General features: G+C 38.5%; 2 protein-coding genes across 2 annotated transcripts in view; both read right to left on the reverse strand.

Annotated features, from left to right (window-relative positions):
• Positions 1 to 7,068, reverse strand: part of LOC124155929 (probable ATP-dependent RNA helicase kurz) — a 36,696-nt gene extending 29,628 nt beyond the window's left edge. The window contains exons 1-5 of the mRNA XM_046530156.1: positions 6,886 to 7,068; positions 6,624 to 6,806; positions 6,279 to 6,551; positions 5,748 to 6,187; positions 5,226 to 5,412 (exon numbers count right to left, since the gene is read on the reverse strand). Coding sequence (XP_046386112.1) covers positions 5,226 to 5,412; positions 5,748 to 6,187; positions 6,279 to 6,551; positions 6,624 to 6,806; positions 6,886 to 6,966 — 1,164 coding nt within the window. The 5' untranslated portion in view covers positions 6,967 to 7,068. The remainder of the gene's footprint in view (positions 1 to 5,225; positions 5,413 to 5,747; positions 6,188 to 6,278; positions 6,552 to 6,623; positions 6,807 to 6,885) is intronic.
• Positions 7,069 to 8,685: 1,617 nt separating this feature from the next.
• LOC124155933 (myotubularin-related protein 3) overlaps positions 8,686 to 14,723 on the reverse strand; it is a 38,119-nt gene continuing 32,081 nt past the window's right edge. Inside the window, exon 14 of the mRNA XM_046530160.1 lies at positions 8,686 to 10,304. Coding sequence (XP_046386116.1) covers positions 9,884 to 10,304 — 421 coding nt within the window. The 3' untranslated portion in view covers positions 8,686 to 9,883. The remainder of the gene's footprint in view (positions 10,305 to 14,723) is intronic.

Here is a 14,723-nt window from a genome sequence, read left to right on the forward strand (position 1 = left end):
GTTTCAATAAATGTTACTGAAAGTAAATTGACTGATTGTAATATCAGGCAAAGCTTAGGAGAATTTGAAACTTTTATACTTAAAACATCCTTCGGACTGATTGAATGGACAATTGTAAGGACACATTTTTCCATGCATTAACCATATCATTTAAAAATAATATAAAGCATGAATAATACTCCACCAATCACAGGCTTACAATCATAAAAGTCACAGCAAAGAAGGATTGAAGTGCAAGGATACTCACTCAGCAAAAGCAAAAAAGGGTCACGTATAGAGTATGTCCCGTGTAAGAATATACACATGCATTAGGGAGAGCATGAAGGTTAAAATAGTACATGACATGAAACAACAGCATGAGTTCATATTATTAAGTGATTTTAAATAGGCATAATTATGCCTTTGGCCAATTTAAATGTATTGGGAAAAGGAAATGAGGCTTAAATTCTGCAGAGAAAGATCACATAACCATTGATGCAAGAGAAATTGGTTCAATAAGAGAGTAGGATAAGAGGATTATTTAGTCTGAAGTTAGCTGATGGAGCAAGTTCACAAGGGTGGTGAGAAATGCCACTATAATTATCAATTGAGAGTGCCTTATCCATAACCAAACACATATACTTGTCAATATGGAGTTATGACCAGTCTTATGAGTACATTTCATCCCAAATTATTTATTCCAATATGCAATGGTGGCTTGTTAGGGCTAAACACGACAGGCACATAGTCTGAATCTTCGCCAAGAGATGGACTAACCATCAGGAGAAGCTCAGCACCGCAGAATAGTAACTACGTCGCACATTTCCCAAAATCCACTTTCCCCTACCCATCCACCCCTCTAACATTTCCCTCTCCTCCATGGCCAACCAACAAGCCTCTGGAACCCCAGGTCATGGCTCGCTCAGGTTTCATGTTACCAAGACCATAAATAATTCAAAATAAAATATCAAGTTGCATGAGAACAATAGAAACATGTTTCATTCCTCCCCCTTTCTCGCCAACTGACCTTTTACAGAAAACTTCTTCAAAGCTCCCTGTTTCTCAAGGGCCAACTGCAACATGAGTCACCTATTGGGCCCAAAAGTGTCTAACAATGACTTTCGGCAAATGATATGATATCTTGATTGTATTCAAATATTTGTACAACGCACAAAATTCAAAATAAAATGACACCAAACATGGTGTATTTTTGACATTTTTAAAATATGTTAAGCATGGAAGTACCGTATAAGCGCATGTAAGAGGCGCACCTTTTTTCCCAGATATTGCAGCCGAAAATGGGGGTGGGCCTCTTACACAAACTTCTTATCTTCCCCCCTCCCCTTCACCGGTTGCAAGTTCAAGGGGAACTGAGTGGCCTTGGTTTTCAGCGTGAGTCAGTCATCTGAAACCCTGGGTCAAAATCAAGCAGCAGGCAGGGGAGTTTCTCCCTTAGTGACGTATTTTTAAAATGCTTCTGTTTGAATTTCTTGCAAGCACCGTCACGTCGGTACCCCAGAGGTGAACATTGAAAAGATCGCGCGGGGTGATTCGCTCCAGAGCGCGCGCTAAATTTATTGCCACGAGTGGGCATCCCGCGGCATTTATACTGCATATAGTAATATTGGTGTCACAACCTGCGGTTGAAAAAATTCGAACGAGTGTGCTCATTGTTGGACTTAATGGTGGATAGAAGAAATCGGAAATGCTTATAATGTGAAGAGCGCTGAAGGAGAGGTCGAGGGGAAGAGGGCTCCCTCCCCTCCGTATTTAAAGCTACGAGCGAAGGAGCAAGGGAAAAACACGTCCGATCTTGCATGTGATGTCGTTGCCTTTAAAGCGAAGGGGCGAAGGCGCAGCAATGTGATATACGCAGTTTGCGTTGCCTGAGTTTCCAGTCCGTCTCGTCTTGTTTGAATGCGCTTATGCTACGCTTGTTTCTTCCGAAATTGTGCTGTTTGGACTATGTTGAATATTAGTAGCCTTATTTTAGCTATAAATCTTTGTGTCCAATCAATTAGAGCTCAAAAAACTTAAATGCTGTAAGATATACGTCGCGTTAGGTCTAATTCTTTTTAGAACCTCGTGCGTGTCATACAATTGCTGAAAGATATCGAGGTATCTTCGAGCTCAGAAGGTGACTCACGTAGCATTTGACCTCCAGAAACTCGGGGAATTGAACCTGGTAGACCGAAAAAGGTCAGTTGGTGGAATGGGGTAGGGATGAAACACGTTTCCATTGTTCCCCTGTAACTTGATATTTTCCTGTGGAGTCTCGGAAAGGAAAAAAACGGCAGAGGCATTAGCTGATGGAGAGCCGAGTGTAGTTCCGTTAGGCCCCTTGCACACACACCGATTTTGGACGGCTGGTAAAATATTGGCCGATATTTTACCGGCGAAGCGATGCTTGCACACAAGCCGGATTTTTACCGGTCAAACGATACGTTGCTATGTTTTTGAGCCGGCACCGGCGATCCACAGTGACAATAGCCGGCAGCTAACCGGCATTTTGCCGGTGCCGGCGTGTGGTCGGTACGTGTGCAAGCTCCAATGCTCTCCCATTGTTCACGATTGGAATGTGGACGGCCGATATTTTACCGGCCGTCCAAAATCGGTGCGTGTGCAAGGGGCCTTAAATCTACGACGTGGTTATTATCCTACGGCGCTGAGGTTGCCCCGATTGTTGTTCAATCTCTTGGGAAAGCTCATGCCATTTGCCTGTCGTGTTTTGCCTTAAAATTTCCACGGCTGCAATTCTATTGCAATACTCCTGCGAGAGCTTTTAAACAAAATTGTTCGTGAGTAGGACAAGCAACGTAGAGCGATGGCGTATGCAAAGAGAGGATCGGAACTCTTTCTACTCCCTCTTATGCCGCCGCAGTTATCAAAATTTCCTCTTTCAAATAGTACTGAAAGAGAACATTTCGATAACTGTCGAAATTCCAGGCATACGTCTGCAACACCGCACGATAGGATAAAAAAAATGTCGCAAAATTTTTTTTCTTTATAGCTTTGATCCTCAAAATAGGGGTGCGCCTCTTACACGTGTGCGCCTCCTACACAAGCTTATACGGTAGTTTCCCCGAGAAAAATTACCCTCTTTTCAGGTGACCTGCCTTCCTGATCCCAAATTTTTAAAACACCCTGATAGCATGAGTCACTTATGCACTGTGTTCTTCATGACAAGCGATAACTTTCCGCAATTAATGTTTTACCTCCGCATGATTTCAAGAACAGGAATTTGCAAAAATATATAAAAAAGAATGAGTCCAAATATGACACATTTCCGACATAATTTAACTTTGTTAATCATGGTTCCGTCACTTTATCGATTTAACAATGAATCACGAGTTCCTTTATTAGACCGCACCCAAAAAGCGATGAGAAGCTTTCACTACAAGAGCATAATTTTGCTTGAATTAGCATAATAGTATAAGTACAATTTCTACTGATATATCCAAAGATGAAAGTAATGAGGATTAAACACAATAATTAGAAAACGTAAGTATGTACACATTACATTGTACAGTACACTCCCGATTATCCGGGCTAGATGGGGAGAGACGGCACGAATAATTGGAAAACACGGATAACCTAAACTTTCACTTTAATGTCTTGTAATGTTCATAATTTACATCAAACAAACAATATATTATTATTTATGCTGTTATTCTGTTACTTTAGAGTGCTTCCCGGACGCAATGAGAGCTTTCTTCGCCAGTTCGCAATCTTTTTAGCGGCGATAACATGGTTGCTCATATTATTAATGCTCCATGTTAGGCCTGGTTTCGAAAACCACACATCGGTGGCTGTGTCATCATGGATGCAGAAAAGTGGTTTGCATGAATGCTTCAAAACCACTGCTAGACGTTAGAAACTACACTGTCAGGCACCACGCCATGTAGTCGCGTCTCTCACAAGTTGTCCGGGTTGCAACTGCAGCGGGACGTGTATCTGTGATCACGGAGTGCAGTCGTCACTGTGAGGCTTGGAAAATAGGAACACGGTGCTCCCGTGAATGCAGCTAGTGTGCAATTCCTTCCGTTTTACGAAGGGAATTCTAACGGAAATAATAAGCCCAGTGAATATTAGCATTAATGCAGTAATTCTGATTATTTTGCGTCCGATTTTATTTTTTCTTATAAAGATCGCGGAAAAAATTGAGCAAGAGTGAAAATAATGCACGGATAATCCGCATCCCGGATAAACCGCAGACGGATATTCGGGAGTCTGCTGTATTTTAATAGTACACTCATAATTGTGTCTCTTATATTTTTGATTTTCTTCGAAAAATTACACTTAAGAAATCAACAGATCTGTGGTGAATTTAAAAAAAGTTCTGACACAATCTAGTAAAAATAAGACAGTTTTCAGATTCAACGCACAAAAATATATGGTACTCCAGCAACAGAACTAGAAAAACATGGTAGTACTGTAAAAATGCAGGCCAGTGTTATTAGCATTAGACCCAAACAAGACAAGACAGTCTGAAAACTCAAACAGCAAAAATCAATGCTCGCATGTTTCTGCCCAGAAAGAAAGACTTCACAAAACTTCAAGATCTTACACGCTCGTACCTTGCTCCCTCGTCCAAATTCTCTTCAATGCTCATTGGTGGGATGGCAGAGAACCCAGAAAATAACACTCACCATCCCCATCATGGCCCCTACCCTCCCATGCTTTCGCAGCCCCCCCTTCCGCTCGCTGAGCGGATGAGTAGTTTTAGTTCCCACAACTCCCATGAAGACCCGGTGTAGAACTCCAATAGCCTTCACTATCTCACATAGACTGTCATTCAAATGTGATTTGGAACAACAACAGTTGAGAACAGGATGGATCTTTATCCTCTGTCCTCGTATTATGATTACAACTAACCACCCCACCACAGTTCAGGCAGGAGCTTCGGACTGCATCAGCCGCAACTCATATTCACTCACGGTTGGTATTTGTGATAAACTCACACAGTGAACAATCCCCATGCAGATTAGAATCAACCATGTTTTCTTACATCACCGAGCACCTCTTCCTTCCACCTTGTGCCTCAGTGATACCCCATTCTAACCTTCAGCCAAAATTTTTGACTCAATTCTACACATAGAATTAAGTTTGATATATAGGGTGGAAGATGGCTCGGTACGTTAGTCAGTATTTCATAGGCAAAATCAGTGCTTCCATTTGTATATGATAACCAAAATCCCCTAAACTCTTGCCTGGCACAGCCAGAATCAGTTTACCTGTTCACTTACTTTCTGAATTTCTTTCAACAGCACACCATCGGTCATAAATTTTATCCTGGTATCATCAGATACATTTCCTTCAAAACGAATGAGGTATGACACTTCTTTTGACAGATTCATTTCTTCAGCAACACGCTTAGACATGGAGATGGCAGCCACTCTCCTTGGCTCAGTCACACCAATCATTTTACCATTCCTGAAAAACAGAAATTTCATGAGAAGCTCCACTTGAGTTACTCATTCATTGGGAGGACTAAGAGAAGTATTGGTTAAGTAGCTTTGAAAATGGAATCCCTCATTGATATTTCAACAAAAGGATGGCAAATTTTTCTAACAATATGCCATTGCCCTTATAAACAGACCTTATATAAGGACCTTGCATTATGCACCCATGCATATGGACTCAGGAGACCTAGTAATGCAGTAACTTATGACTAAAAGAATTGGATTCCGACACCATTGGTAAAATTTTCTAGTCACCCAGCACTCATGAAAAACTATTTGCAACATGAGAGACCTTTACATACTTACAAGGCATAACCAGCTTCATAAAGGAACTGAGGTACTTGCGTTGTTTTCCCACTGCCCGTTTCACCAGCCAGGATAACAACAGGGTTTTCTTTTATAGCTTCCATTATCATCTGCTCTTCTCCAAGAATGGGAAGTTTTAATCGAGATTCCTGCATTACATTGTCCCTAATAACATGAACAAACACAGCTGGTGTACTCGGTACCAATGGTATTTTGACTGATTTTTCTGTAACCACTGACGGTTGTTTAAAATCACTTTTTCCACTATCTGCATCACTTTTGACAATGTTTGCCATTAGGTTCACTTCGACTTTCAATTCATCAGTCTCCACATCTGACTGCTCAGCCAGTGTAGTACACTCTTGAGAATCTACCTCACCCTCTGAATCAGTCTGGGCCACTGTTGACTCTTCATCTGAATCACTTTCTTCTTCACTTTCCTATAATAAAAATAAATGAAAAATAATACAATAGGTTCTATGAACACAATGCAGAATGAGGAATTCACTCAAATGAAAGAAGAAGTCTCACCTCAAGCCCGACAACGGTGGGATCACGCTTGCTCTCTAAGGTTGTGGAGGTTGACATGGCCAATAAAATTTTTCGCTTTTTGCTCCCTTTCACGCTATTAATGTTGGTTTCCCCAACATTGCCTGCTGCGCTTAGAGGTGAAAGTTTTTTCACGTCAAATTCTGAAAAATGCCTTTTTAAGCCCTTCGTTTGAATTGATGCTAAAGATGTCATCTTATCAAGTACTTCAGGTGATGCTTTTACCTGAGACAATGCTTCTAATAGAGATGCTCTCTGAAAATAAGGATGCAAGATATCAGCTTATTTCAAGGGCAAAGAAGAAAAAAACATAATAGCAATATTTACGTTCTGCTTCTTCTTCTTTTGCTCCAAAACTTTTTCAAGTCGCTTTCTCTGCTTTTTTGATAGTATCCTAGTAGGAGCTTCCTTTTTGATTTTCTTCTTGGTAGCTCTTTTAGCTGACGGTAAAACCAATGCGTTGCATTCATCGTAATTCCCTGTATTTAACTTTTGAGAGTCAACAGAAATCTATGAAAAAGAAAAAAATATCAGAAGTGATAACGATGACTGTAATTTATGTCAATACTTAAAAACAACTTTAAACTACCTTTTTAGTGCTGCTATCATCAATATCAATTTGAACTGCTTGTCGTGCCTTCCAGTTAAAACCTTTTTTCGTTTTACCCATTGCAAAAAATAACTTGGTGAACTATTAAATGATAAATTATTATCACCGGCAGACCAAACACTCAAAACACCACATGTCAATACATGAGGTTCTTCGTATTTCACTTGTTTTCTAGTTTCAAGAAAAATGGCGTGTGGTAGGAACGTGGTGCGAGGGGATTTAAATGTAATTATAAATAGGCCATATTCAATGCACAAAAGTCTAGGCTAATAATAATGATAATAATAGGAAGATCACATCATTCAAACCTTAAATTATATCATTGAAATAATTTTCAAATTGGTAATCTAAAATCAATGCTGAAAATTAAGAGAGAATGTGCACAGGATTGCATTACTTAATATGCACCGTAAAAACGTTTTACAAAATCAAATAATACCAGACTCTCTCATTTAGTTTCTTTCCGCCAAAGATTATAGTTAAAATTCTTACTCTCTTCGATATTTGCTTTGCTAATGGTACTCACCAAGGATTGACTTCAATGGATAAAAACGGGTCTTCTCTTACTGTTGTGACATCTTCACAATATCAAATAAAATTAATTTGATTTCACTTACTCCTTTCATTCAGTGATTCAACTGGCACACTTGACATTTGGTCATCTCATAGGCATCTCTTTCACTAAACACAACAGCCACATTCCAGTCTGACAAAGATTATTACATAAAATCTAGTATTTACTGTATTGGAATAACTTCATTATATAACTTTACTGTGTACATGCCCAATGGTGCCTGGTGCAGAAGATCAGAGATGAATGTCCATCCTCCCATCACCCTTACAATGAAATACATATCTAAAACCGTAGTCACAATTGCCAAAGAGCAAACATGGAAAACAAAAATGTGCCTTTCCTCATCCTGCATCCACTCTCATCCATGGCTGCACACTAGTTAAATTTTCCGAAGTACTAGGTTTTGTCTGATGTAGCACTCAAGACCAAATAACTCACTGCAAGAAACTAGTAACATAAATAGTTACATAGTACTGAACGTATTGTGAATAGTACTAAACCAATAACATTGAGTTACAAAAATTCAAGTGTGACAAGCACTGTCACTTTCTGGCCAAAATAAACATGCTGTCTCTGCTGTACCTTGATAGCACTGTTCAAGGAACAGCACACTATTTAGGTAGTGGGGGCATGCTCAAAACAGTTTACTACCATATGAGAGGAATCCCTGCCAAAGCTTGCCTGCTGTGAACTCGTCAGCACACAATGCGTAGTGCATTGTAGTATGCCTCGTGCCAGAGAGGAAATAGAGACTTTATACATGTACAACAGGTCTGTGCAAAAACATCACTTTACATGTGTTCAGAGAATTTCCTGTCTCTTACTTTAAAATATGCAAGCTGCAACCATTCAGCATCAGCTGACACATCTTATAACTGAGAATATCAGGCTCTAATCACATAAAACTTTTGTGCACTCAGAATTTACCCGCTTGGAATCAGAATACTTCCTTCCACTTTGCTCTCAACACATTTCCATTTGCAACACGTTCAAGGAGTGAATTGATAATCGATGTGATCAATAATGAAGTAAATGGTGATGAGCGGCTATTTTCACCAGGGATAAAAATTTAATGCAACTTCATACAGGACTTTTCAAGTTGTAGTTTGAAAATAATGGCATTAACTCAACCCGAAAACACAAAAGATAAAGGTACTAGCAAGAGAAGAAATTGAACATGAACTGCAGTGAAAAAAAAAACAAAATGATATGATACACTTTTTATTTGCATACATTTGAACATATACAAGTAATTTTGTCTATCCCAGCACTTCTGCAAAACTTTTCACAAATGTACAGATAAAAACAATCTCACTGGTCCATAAACAGTTTGACTGTTACGTATACTACATTCCTGCTTATCAAATTGTGTATTCCAAGCTGACCCTATTTCTGCTCCACATACATGTCATTGCCAGTTGTTTAACAAAGCAAAGTAAGTATAGTTTTTCCTCTTTGTGTGTTCAAACTAAACAGAGTGAAACTTGATCAAAATACCCATCAAGCCTTGGAAAAGCCAAAAAGCAAACACCTCTTGGAAGGTTTTGCAGCAAAGCAGTGACAGCACAAGGGTAATATTCACGTTCATTCATATAATATATATACAATATTTTGTACAAATAATGCAGAGACAAAATTTAAAATTAATTTAGGACAGTGGCTTCCTTCATATAGTATATCCAGCACTGATTTGAAAAGAAGTTAATTACAATGGTATCTACAGCCCCTTAATAGTTAATTTTGGTCGCACAAGCATTCAGCAATTCCAATGGTAACTATGCCAATTAACCCACAATAGAACTCCCTGGATACCTAAAAGAACCCTGACATGATAAAATCGGCCCTATTCCCATAATATTTACAATCTTCAAATCACCAAGCAGAAGGCAGGAAGCAATTACTTTTTCAAAACAACTGCATCTCCCAAAAAATAAATATACATAAGCTTTTGCCCAGTGATTTTAATTTCTTTCCATTTCTCTAGTTACCTTTTCTAGGAAGCTGAAAATGAACAAATGAGAATAATGATTTTCAAGGTTCATAAGTGACTTAGATATTCAGTTGAAAAGGTAAAAGAGGCATTTGTTTGGATCTAAATTGTTTTACATTTGCTAAGTGTGAATAATGACCCTCCTTCATACACATGATAAGGTAGGATACATTACTCCACAGGCAATGAGCTGACTGCCTGATGAAGAGCAGAAGCGGCGGCATTGGTGAAAGGAAAAATGCATCCTGATCAGCAACAATTCTTCATTTCCCCAGTCTCCTGGTCCAACGCCCTACTTCTGATCCAGAAGACAAAGGCAAGGATGACGCAAAACTGCTCGGGGGACTTGAGGAGGGACATACGGGAGTCTGGATAACTGGATCATGTCCCCATGGACAGCATTTCATTGGCCGTCAAGTTGAGGCAGTTGCTGTGGCTGTTTTACTACTAGAATCTCTCCTGAATTCCCCATCTGCCATTTTACAACAATGTGAGGACGAAAACCTCCCACCCGATCCCAAGGAATTCGCGTTAGGTGTGGGCGTACAATGGAGTTGGGTCGTGGGCTCTACACCATCATCAGATGAAGCAGAGGAAGATGAGCGGGAGAAGGATCTGTGGTGCATTCCATTGGTTCCCGAGGCTCCCAACCCAGCCAATCCATTTGACTGTTGGGAACGGCTACTCCCAGCATGGTTCCCAGGAGGACTCGAGCGATGATGCATGGCACGAGCATAACACAAGGAGCAAACCCTTACTGGATCATAGAAATTTTCTCCAGGGAGCGGAATTGCATTGTCAGAGCAGTCAGCACAGAATATGTTACCACAACTCCTGTAAAGAGGAAAATTTATTTCAAAATATGGAATACACTTAATGGTAAAAAAGGCAATAAATTATGAATACAGATGTACCTTGTGCATTGCATTTACCAGAAAATTCTCTTCTGTTAAATTTGCTTATTATATCTGATAGATTCTAAATAGATCAAATTCAGTAGTGATGGGTGCACTCTACACCTTAATTCTAAGGAAGAAAATTGAAGTAAGTGAAAGGAGTGAAATCGATGGAATTGTGGTTGAAATCATTACCTATAACACGATCATACAGGTAGAGATCACTTATTTATTTGCTGCATAGTCACTTCAACAAAAAGCTTATACGCAAGTGTTGCTTGAAAAACATAAAGATTTTTTTAAATGTAAACAAATAGTCATATAGCAGCAAGTTTTTGCTGCTATACTATCCACCCAATAAATCTTTGTTCTGATATCATGCATAAATTCATTATTTTTATGACTATAAATTATTAATTATTTCTTAGTGATTCCCAAACAGTGTGATTACCTATTGTTACCAGACGTTTTTACCTATTTGGTAAACTAAAAAGAAGAGGTATTTTACAGGAATGGCATCAAGAATCAAAAAAGAAAAACAGAATTTAGTCCAATCAATATGTGCTCAAAAAGGCCCTTGCTAATATATTTTTTGGGGTAGTTTTATCTTCCTCTCTTGATGTAATCAGGAGTGTAGCATCTCAACTACAGTTTTGTTAACAAAATTTTGCAATGCACTTAAACATAAAATAAAAAAATAAATATTTATAACAAAATATAAGAATTATTCAACCCTGATAGTGCCAACAGGCTATCGCCCTGGGGAGCTGCAAAGAGTGCCACGGGACGACCTATCGGCTGGGTTCTTTCACATTCACACCTTTTACTTTTTGTGCTTAGCTTTTGCAACATTTTGTTAGAATCTGTTATGCTTTATCATACCCGTAAGTATTGAGAGCACACGAAAAAAATTCAGTAAATGCACATTAAACTTTATATAAATTTTTAAGTGCAAACCTACCAATTCGCAAAAAAAATTCCTGGCATTTTTCTTCAGTCCACCAGTAAAATAGGTTGGCACTAAAAGGTTTAAGTAAAGCCCTAAATCATAATTTCTTTAAATGACTTATTCTAGTCATTACTTACATATTCAAACAGCTTTATGATAATTAAATAGTTGAAAAGTATCAAGTAAGAGGGGGTGACTAATTGACCCCTAATTTTTCATAATGCAGCAAACTCTCAACTATCTGGGCTAATGACGGAGAGTTACACCAGGAGTAATCCAAACTTTCACTTTCAATTATTGTAACTTTCATAATTTACGTAAATCAATCTATTATTATTTACACACGCAGTCTGTAATTTAGATTGCTTGGATACTGTACACTTGAATACATGTACGGATAAATTGCAACACCAATGAACTGCAGCGGGGTAATCGGGAGTCTGCTGTATTGCCAAAAATAAGCCTATTACTCCATTGCATGACATAATGATAATAAGGTCGATTATGGACTCAGAGCTGATGTGTACATCGGATTGAATTGTAGAAAACTAGAAATACATGCCAGGGTGGTTTAATGTATTAAAGAGAGAGTAATTGCAGCAAAAATGGAAAAACAATGTCACTTTTAATTTGGCTCCGAGGCCCAAATGGTCAGTTGGAGAAACTAAAAAGATCGTACTGAAACTTTGCAAGCAAAACACTTTTACTTGACTAACAGGAGTGTAAAGGTTTGGGACTAATCCATCACCACTACAGAGTAATCGGCTAATTCACCACAGCATTTATGTTTCTGAAACTTGTACAGTTGGAAGAATAAAATGAACCAAATTTGGAATTCTTCATTATGCTGATCGATTCCACAGTCATCAGCAAAAAAATTCAAGTTCTTAATTCTTATACACTTAGCGACAAGGAAAGTCTACAGCATCATTAGATGCCTCCATCCCATCATCTTAGCCCTTAAGATTTTCCAAACTCATTTCGATCTCTAATGATATTACAACCTTTAAGCAGAGCCTATTACTAATTTTTCTGATTTCGACTCATGAGTGATTAGATCATATGCACAAGAACAACATTTTCACAAAAATATTTTACAGTAACTGCAGTAAAATATAGATAATCCGGAATGCTTGGGACCAGACAAATTCTGAATTAACAATATTTTCAGGGAATAGATCAGTTACCTAGGTGTAGGCAACACTGAACATTTATTTTTCTCAGAACGTCTGTTGGCATCAGCGGAAATGATGCATTGTTGATTTAAAGGTCAAGTAATGAAGAAAATCCAAATAAATTCATGAAATTTATGATGAAAGACATGATTTCAAAAGATTCAAAACATTTGAAAAAGCTCTTCGCTTCTAAATCGTGAAAAAAAACATTTTAAAAATCCAACTAGAAGATCAATATTTTGCCCAAAAAAAGAGAATCTTATTTCTAGTATAAAGTCAATGGTGATTCAACATGACGAAAATAATAGTATACATTGTCTTATTCCCTGGCCTTTTTCCCCACCTCTGCAGGATGAATGGAGCTGGGGGAAAGATGCTTACATGGCGATCTGACGAAAACTGACTCGCCTTCGTTCTCAGCAGGATGTCAGTGAAACACGGTTGGACCTTAACCATTAGCTCAACTTAGCAGAGTGAAAAATTTTTCTCCAGCAGAACAGGAGTTATTTGAAATTTAGTCAGGGCCTCCAGAGTTTGACAATTTCATCAGTGCTATGCTGTCAGAGTCAACCACCACGGAATTCCCGCTGGATTTTCGTATTTTTCTGTACTCATCTTTTGAACTGTGAATATGGAGTGATTGTTTCCTTCGCTGTCACTTTTGGGTCATGGACAGTGATTCAGTCATCAAAACTTTGATTGCCATTCTCTTTCCACATAAAATAGCAGCAGATAAATATCTTTTGATCAACACTGATCCTAATAGTCATCCACATGCCATTACATGGGATCTGAGGTATCTACTTCAGGATATCACATTAAATTATTCTGGAGAGGAAGAAAACTCTCTCACCATCACATACATGTCAAGGGAAACACTTCCTCACATCTTCCACGGCTTCTCCATGGAAACTAACCTTGGAATGTACTTAAGAAACAAAGCAACCTCGATAAAACAAGACCCCCTCAGTGCTCAAATAAACACTCCCTATAGCACATTGTCGCTTCACTGGAGGTGGAGCATAAAATAGCCAAAAAACCTATTGACAACACTGATATTGTAACAGGACTGGTGTAGCATTTGTATCCAATAAACTTAAGCATAAATACAGACAAAAGGAAATGTTTTTTTGCATTACTAAATTTCCTTATCTTAATGACAAACTAGCCATTCAATTTATAAACCCTGTATTAAATAACAATCATGCAAAGCTTTGCTTAGTCAATCACATTCCCAATGCCGAACCAACAAAGTGATTTTTCTTTGTAATTAGTGCATTTACGTGATTATTCTATTATTTTGGTATTTTCCACTGAAAATTCATAAAATTACTGATAAAACTGTACCGCGGTTATTAACACGTTGACCGCCATGATGTTTTTAGTAGATATGTCCTCTGACGCCATTTGTGTTTTTCATTCCGTTAACTATTCCCGGATCATAAAACATTAAATGGTATTTTGTGCTTTACTTTAAAATAAATATTTATATTCTGACGCCTTAACGATCATGGCCAATACGTTAGCAAGAGATTCAGGTCACTTCGGCATCAGAAATCCACTTTGAAACAGTCGCTCGGAGGCCGGTCAGTATGACCAACGTGGCGTGACAGGAGCCACTCGACTCCGGTCATTATGACCGGCATGGCGGTCAACGTGTTAAATGCAGCAAATTACTTTGTTGGTATTGGTTTATTGTTCCTGAACGTTTCGCAATCGCATTTGTTTCTGCAGACAAAAACGGTGAACAGTGGTAGAACGATCCTGCCTTGGAAGCCTTTTTCAATCATCCAATGTAATACACCCATGTCTTGTATAGTGCAATTTCGATTAGCGCGATTTCGATACAGTGCAAATTCGTTCCTCGGGGAAACATTGCAACGCAGTGTAGCCTAATCAAAAATCTTAAACGCTCTCGTGATAAAACGGGAACTTGCGCTAAGTACACACGAAATTTCAATCATTTCACGCATATTAATATTAATGCTTGCCTCAAATCTTCTTTTCAGTTTATATATTAATCGAAATCCATTGCTGTGCAATAGCCAAAAGTATTACTCGTCATTGGGTCCACATAACCAGCCTACCGAAGTAATTTATCTCGTCTCCTTAACAGAATGAGTTAATTTAGATCATTAATTAAGCATGGGGCTAGTGGAAATGAGTTTTTTTTAAGCAATACTGGTTGAGACGTAATTTTTGCCATCATAGGTTACCGGGCGATTGACTTCCA

The sequence above is a fragment of the Ischnura elegans genome, chromosome 3 (genome assembly GCF_921293095.1).
Source record: "Ischnura elegans chromosome 3, ioIscEleg1.1, whole genome shotgun sequence".
NCBI lineage: Eukaryota > Metazoa > Arthropoda > Insecta > Odonata > Coenagrionidae > Ischnura > Ischnura elegans.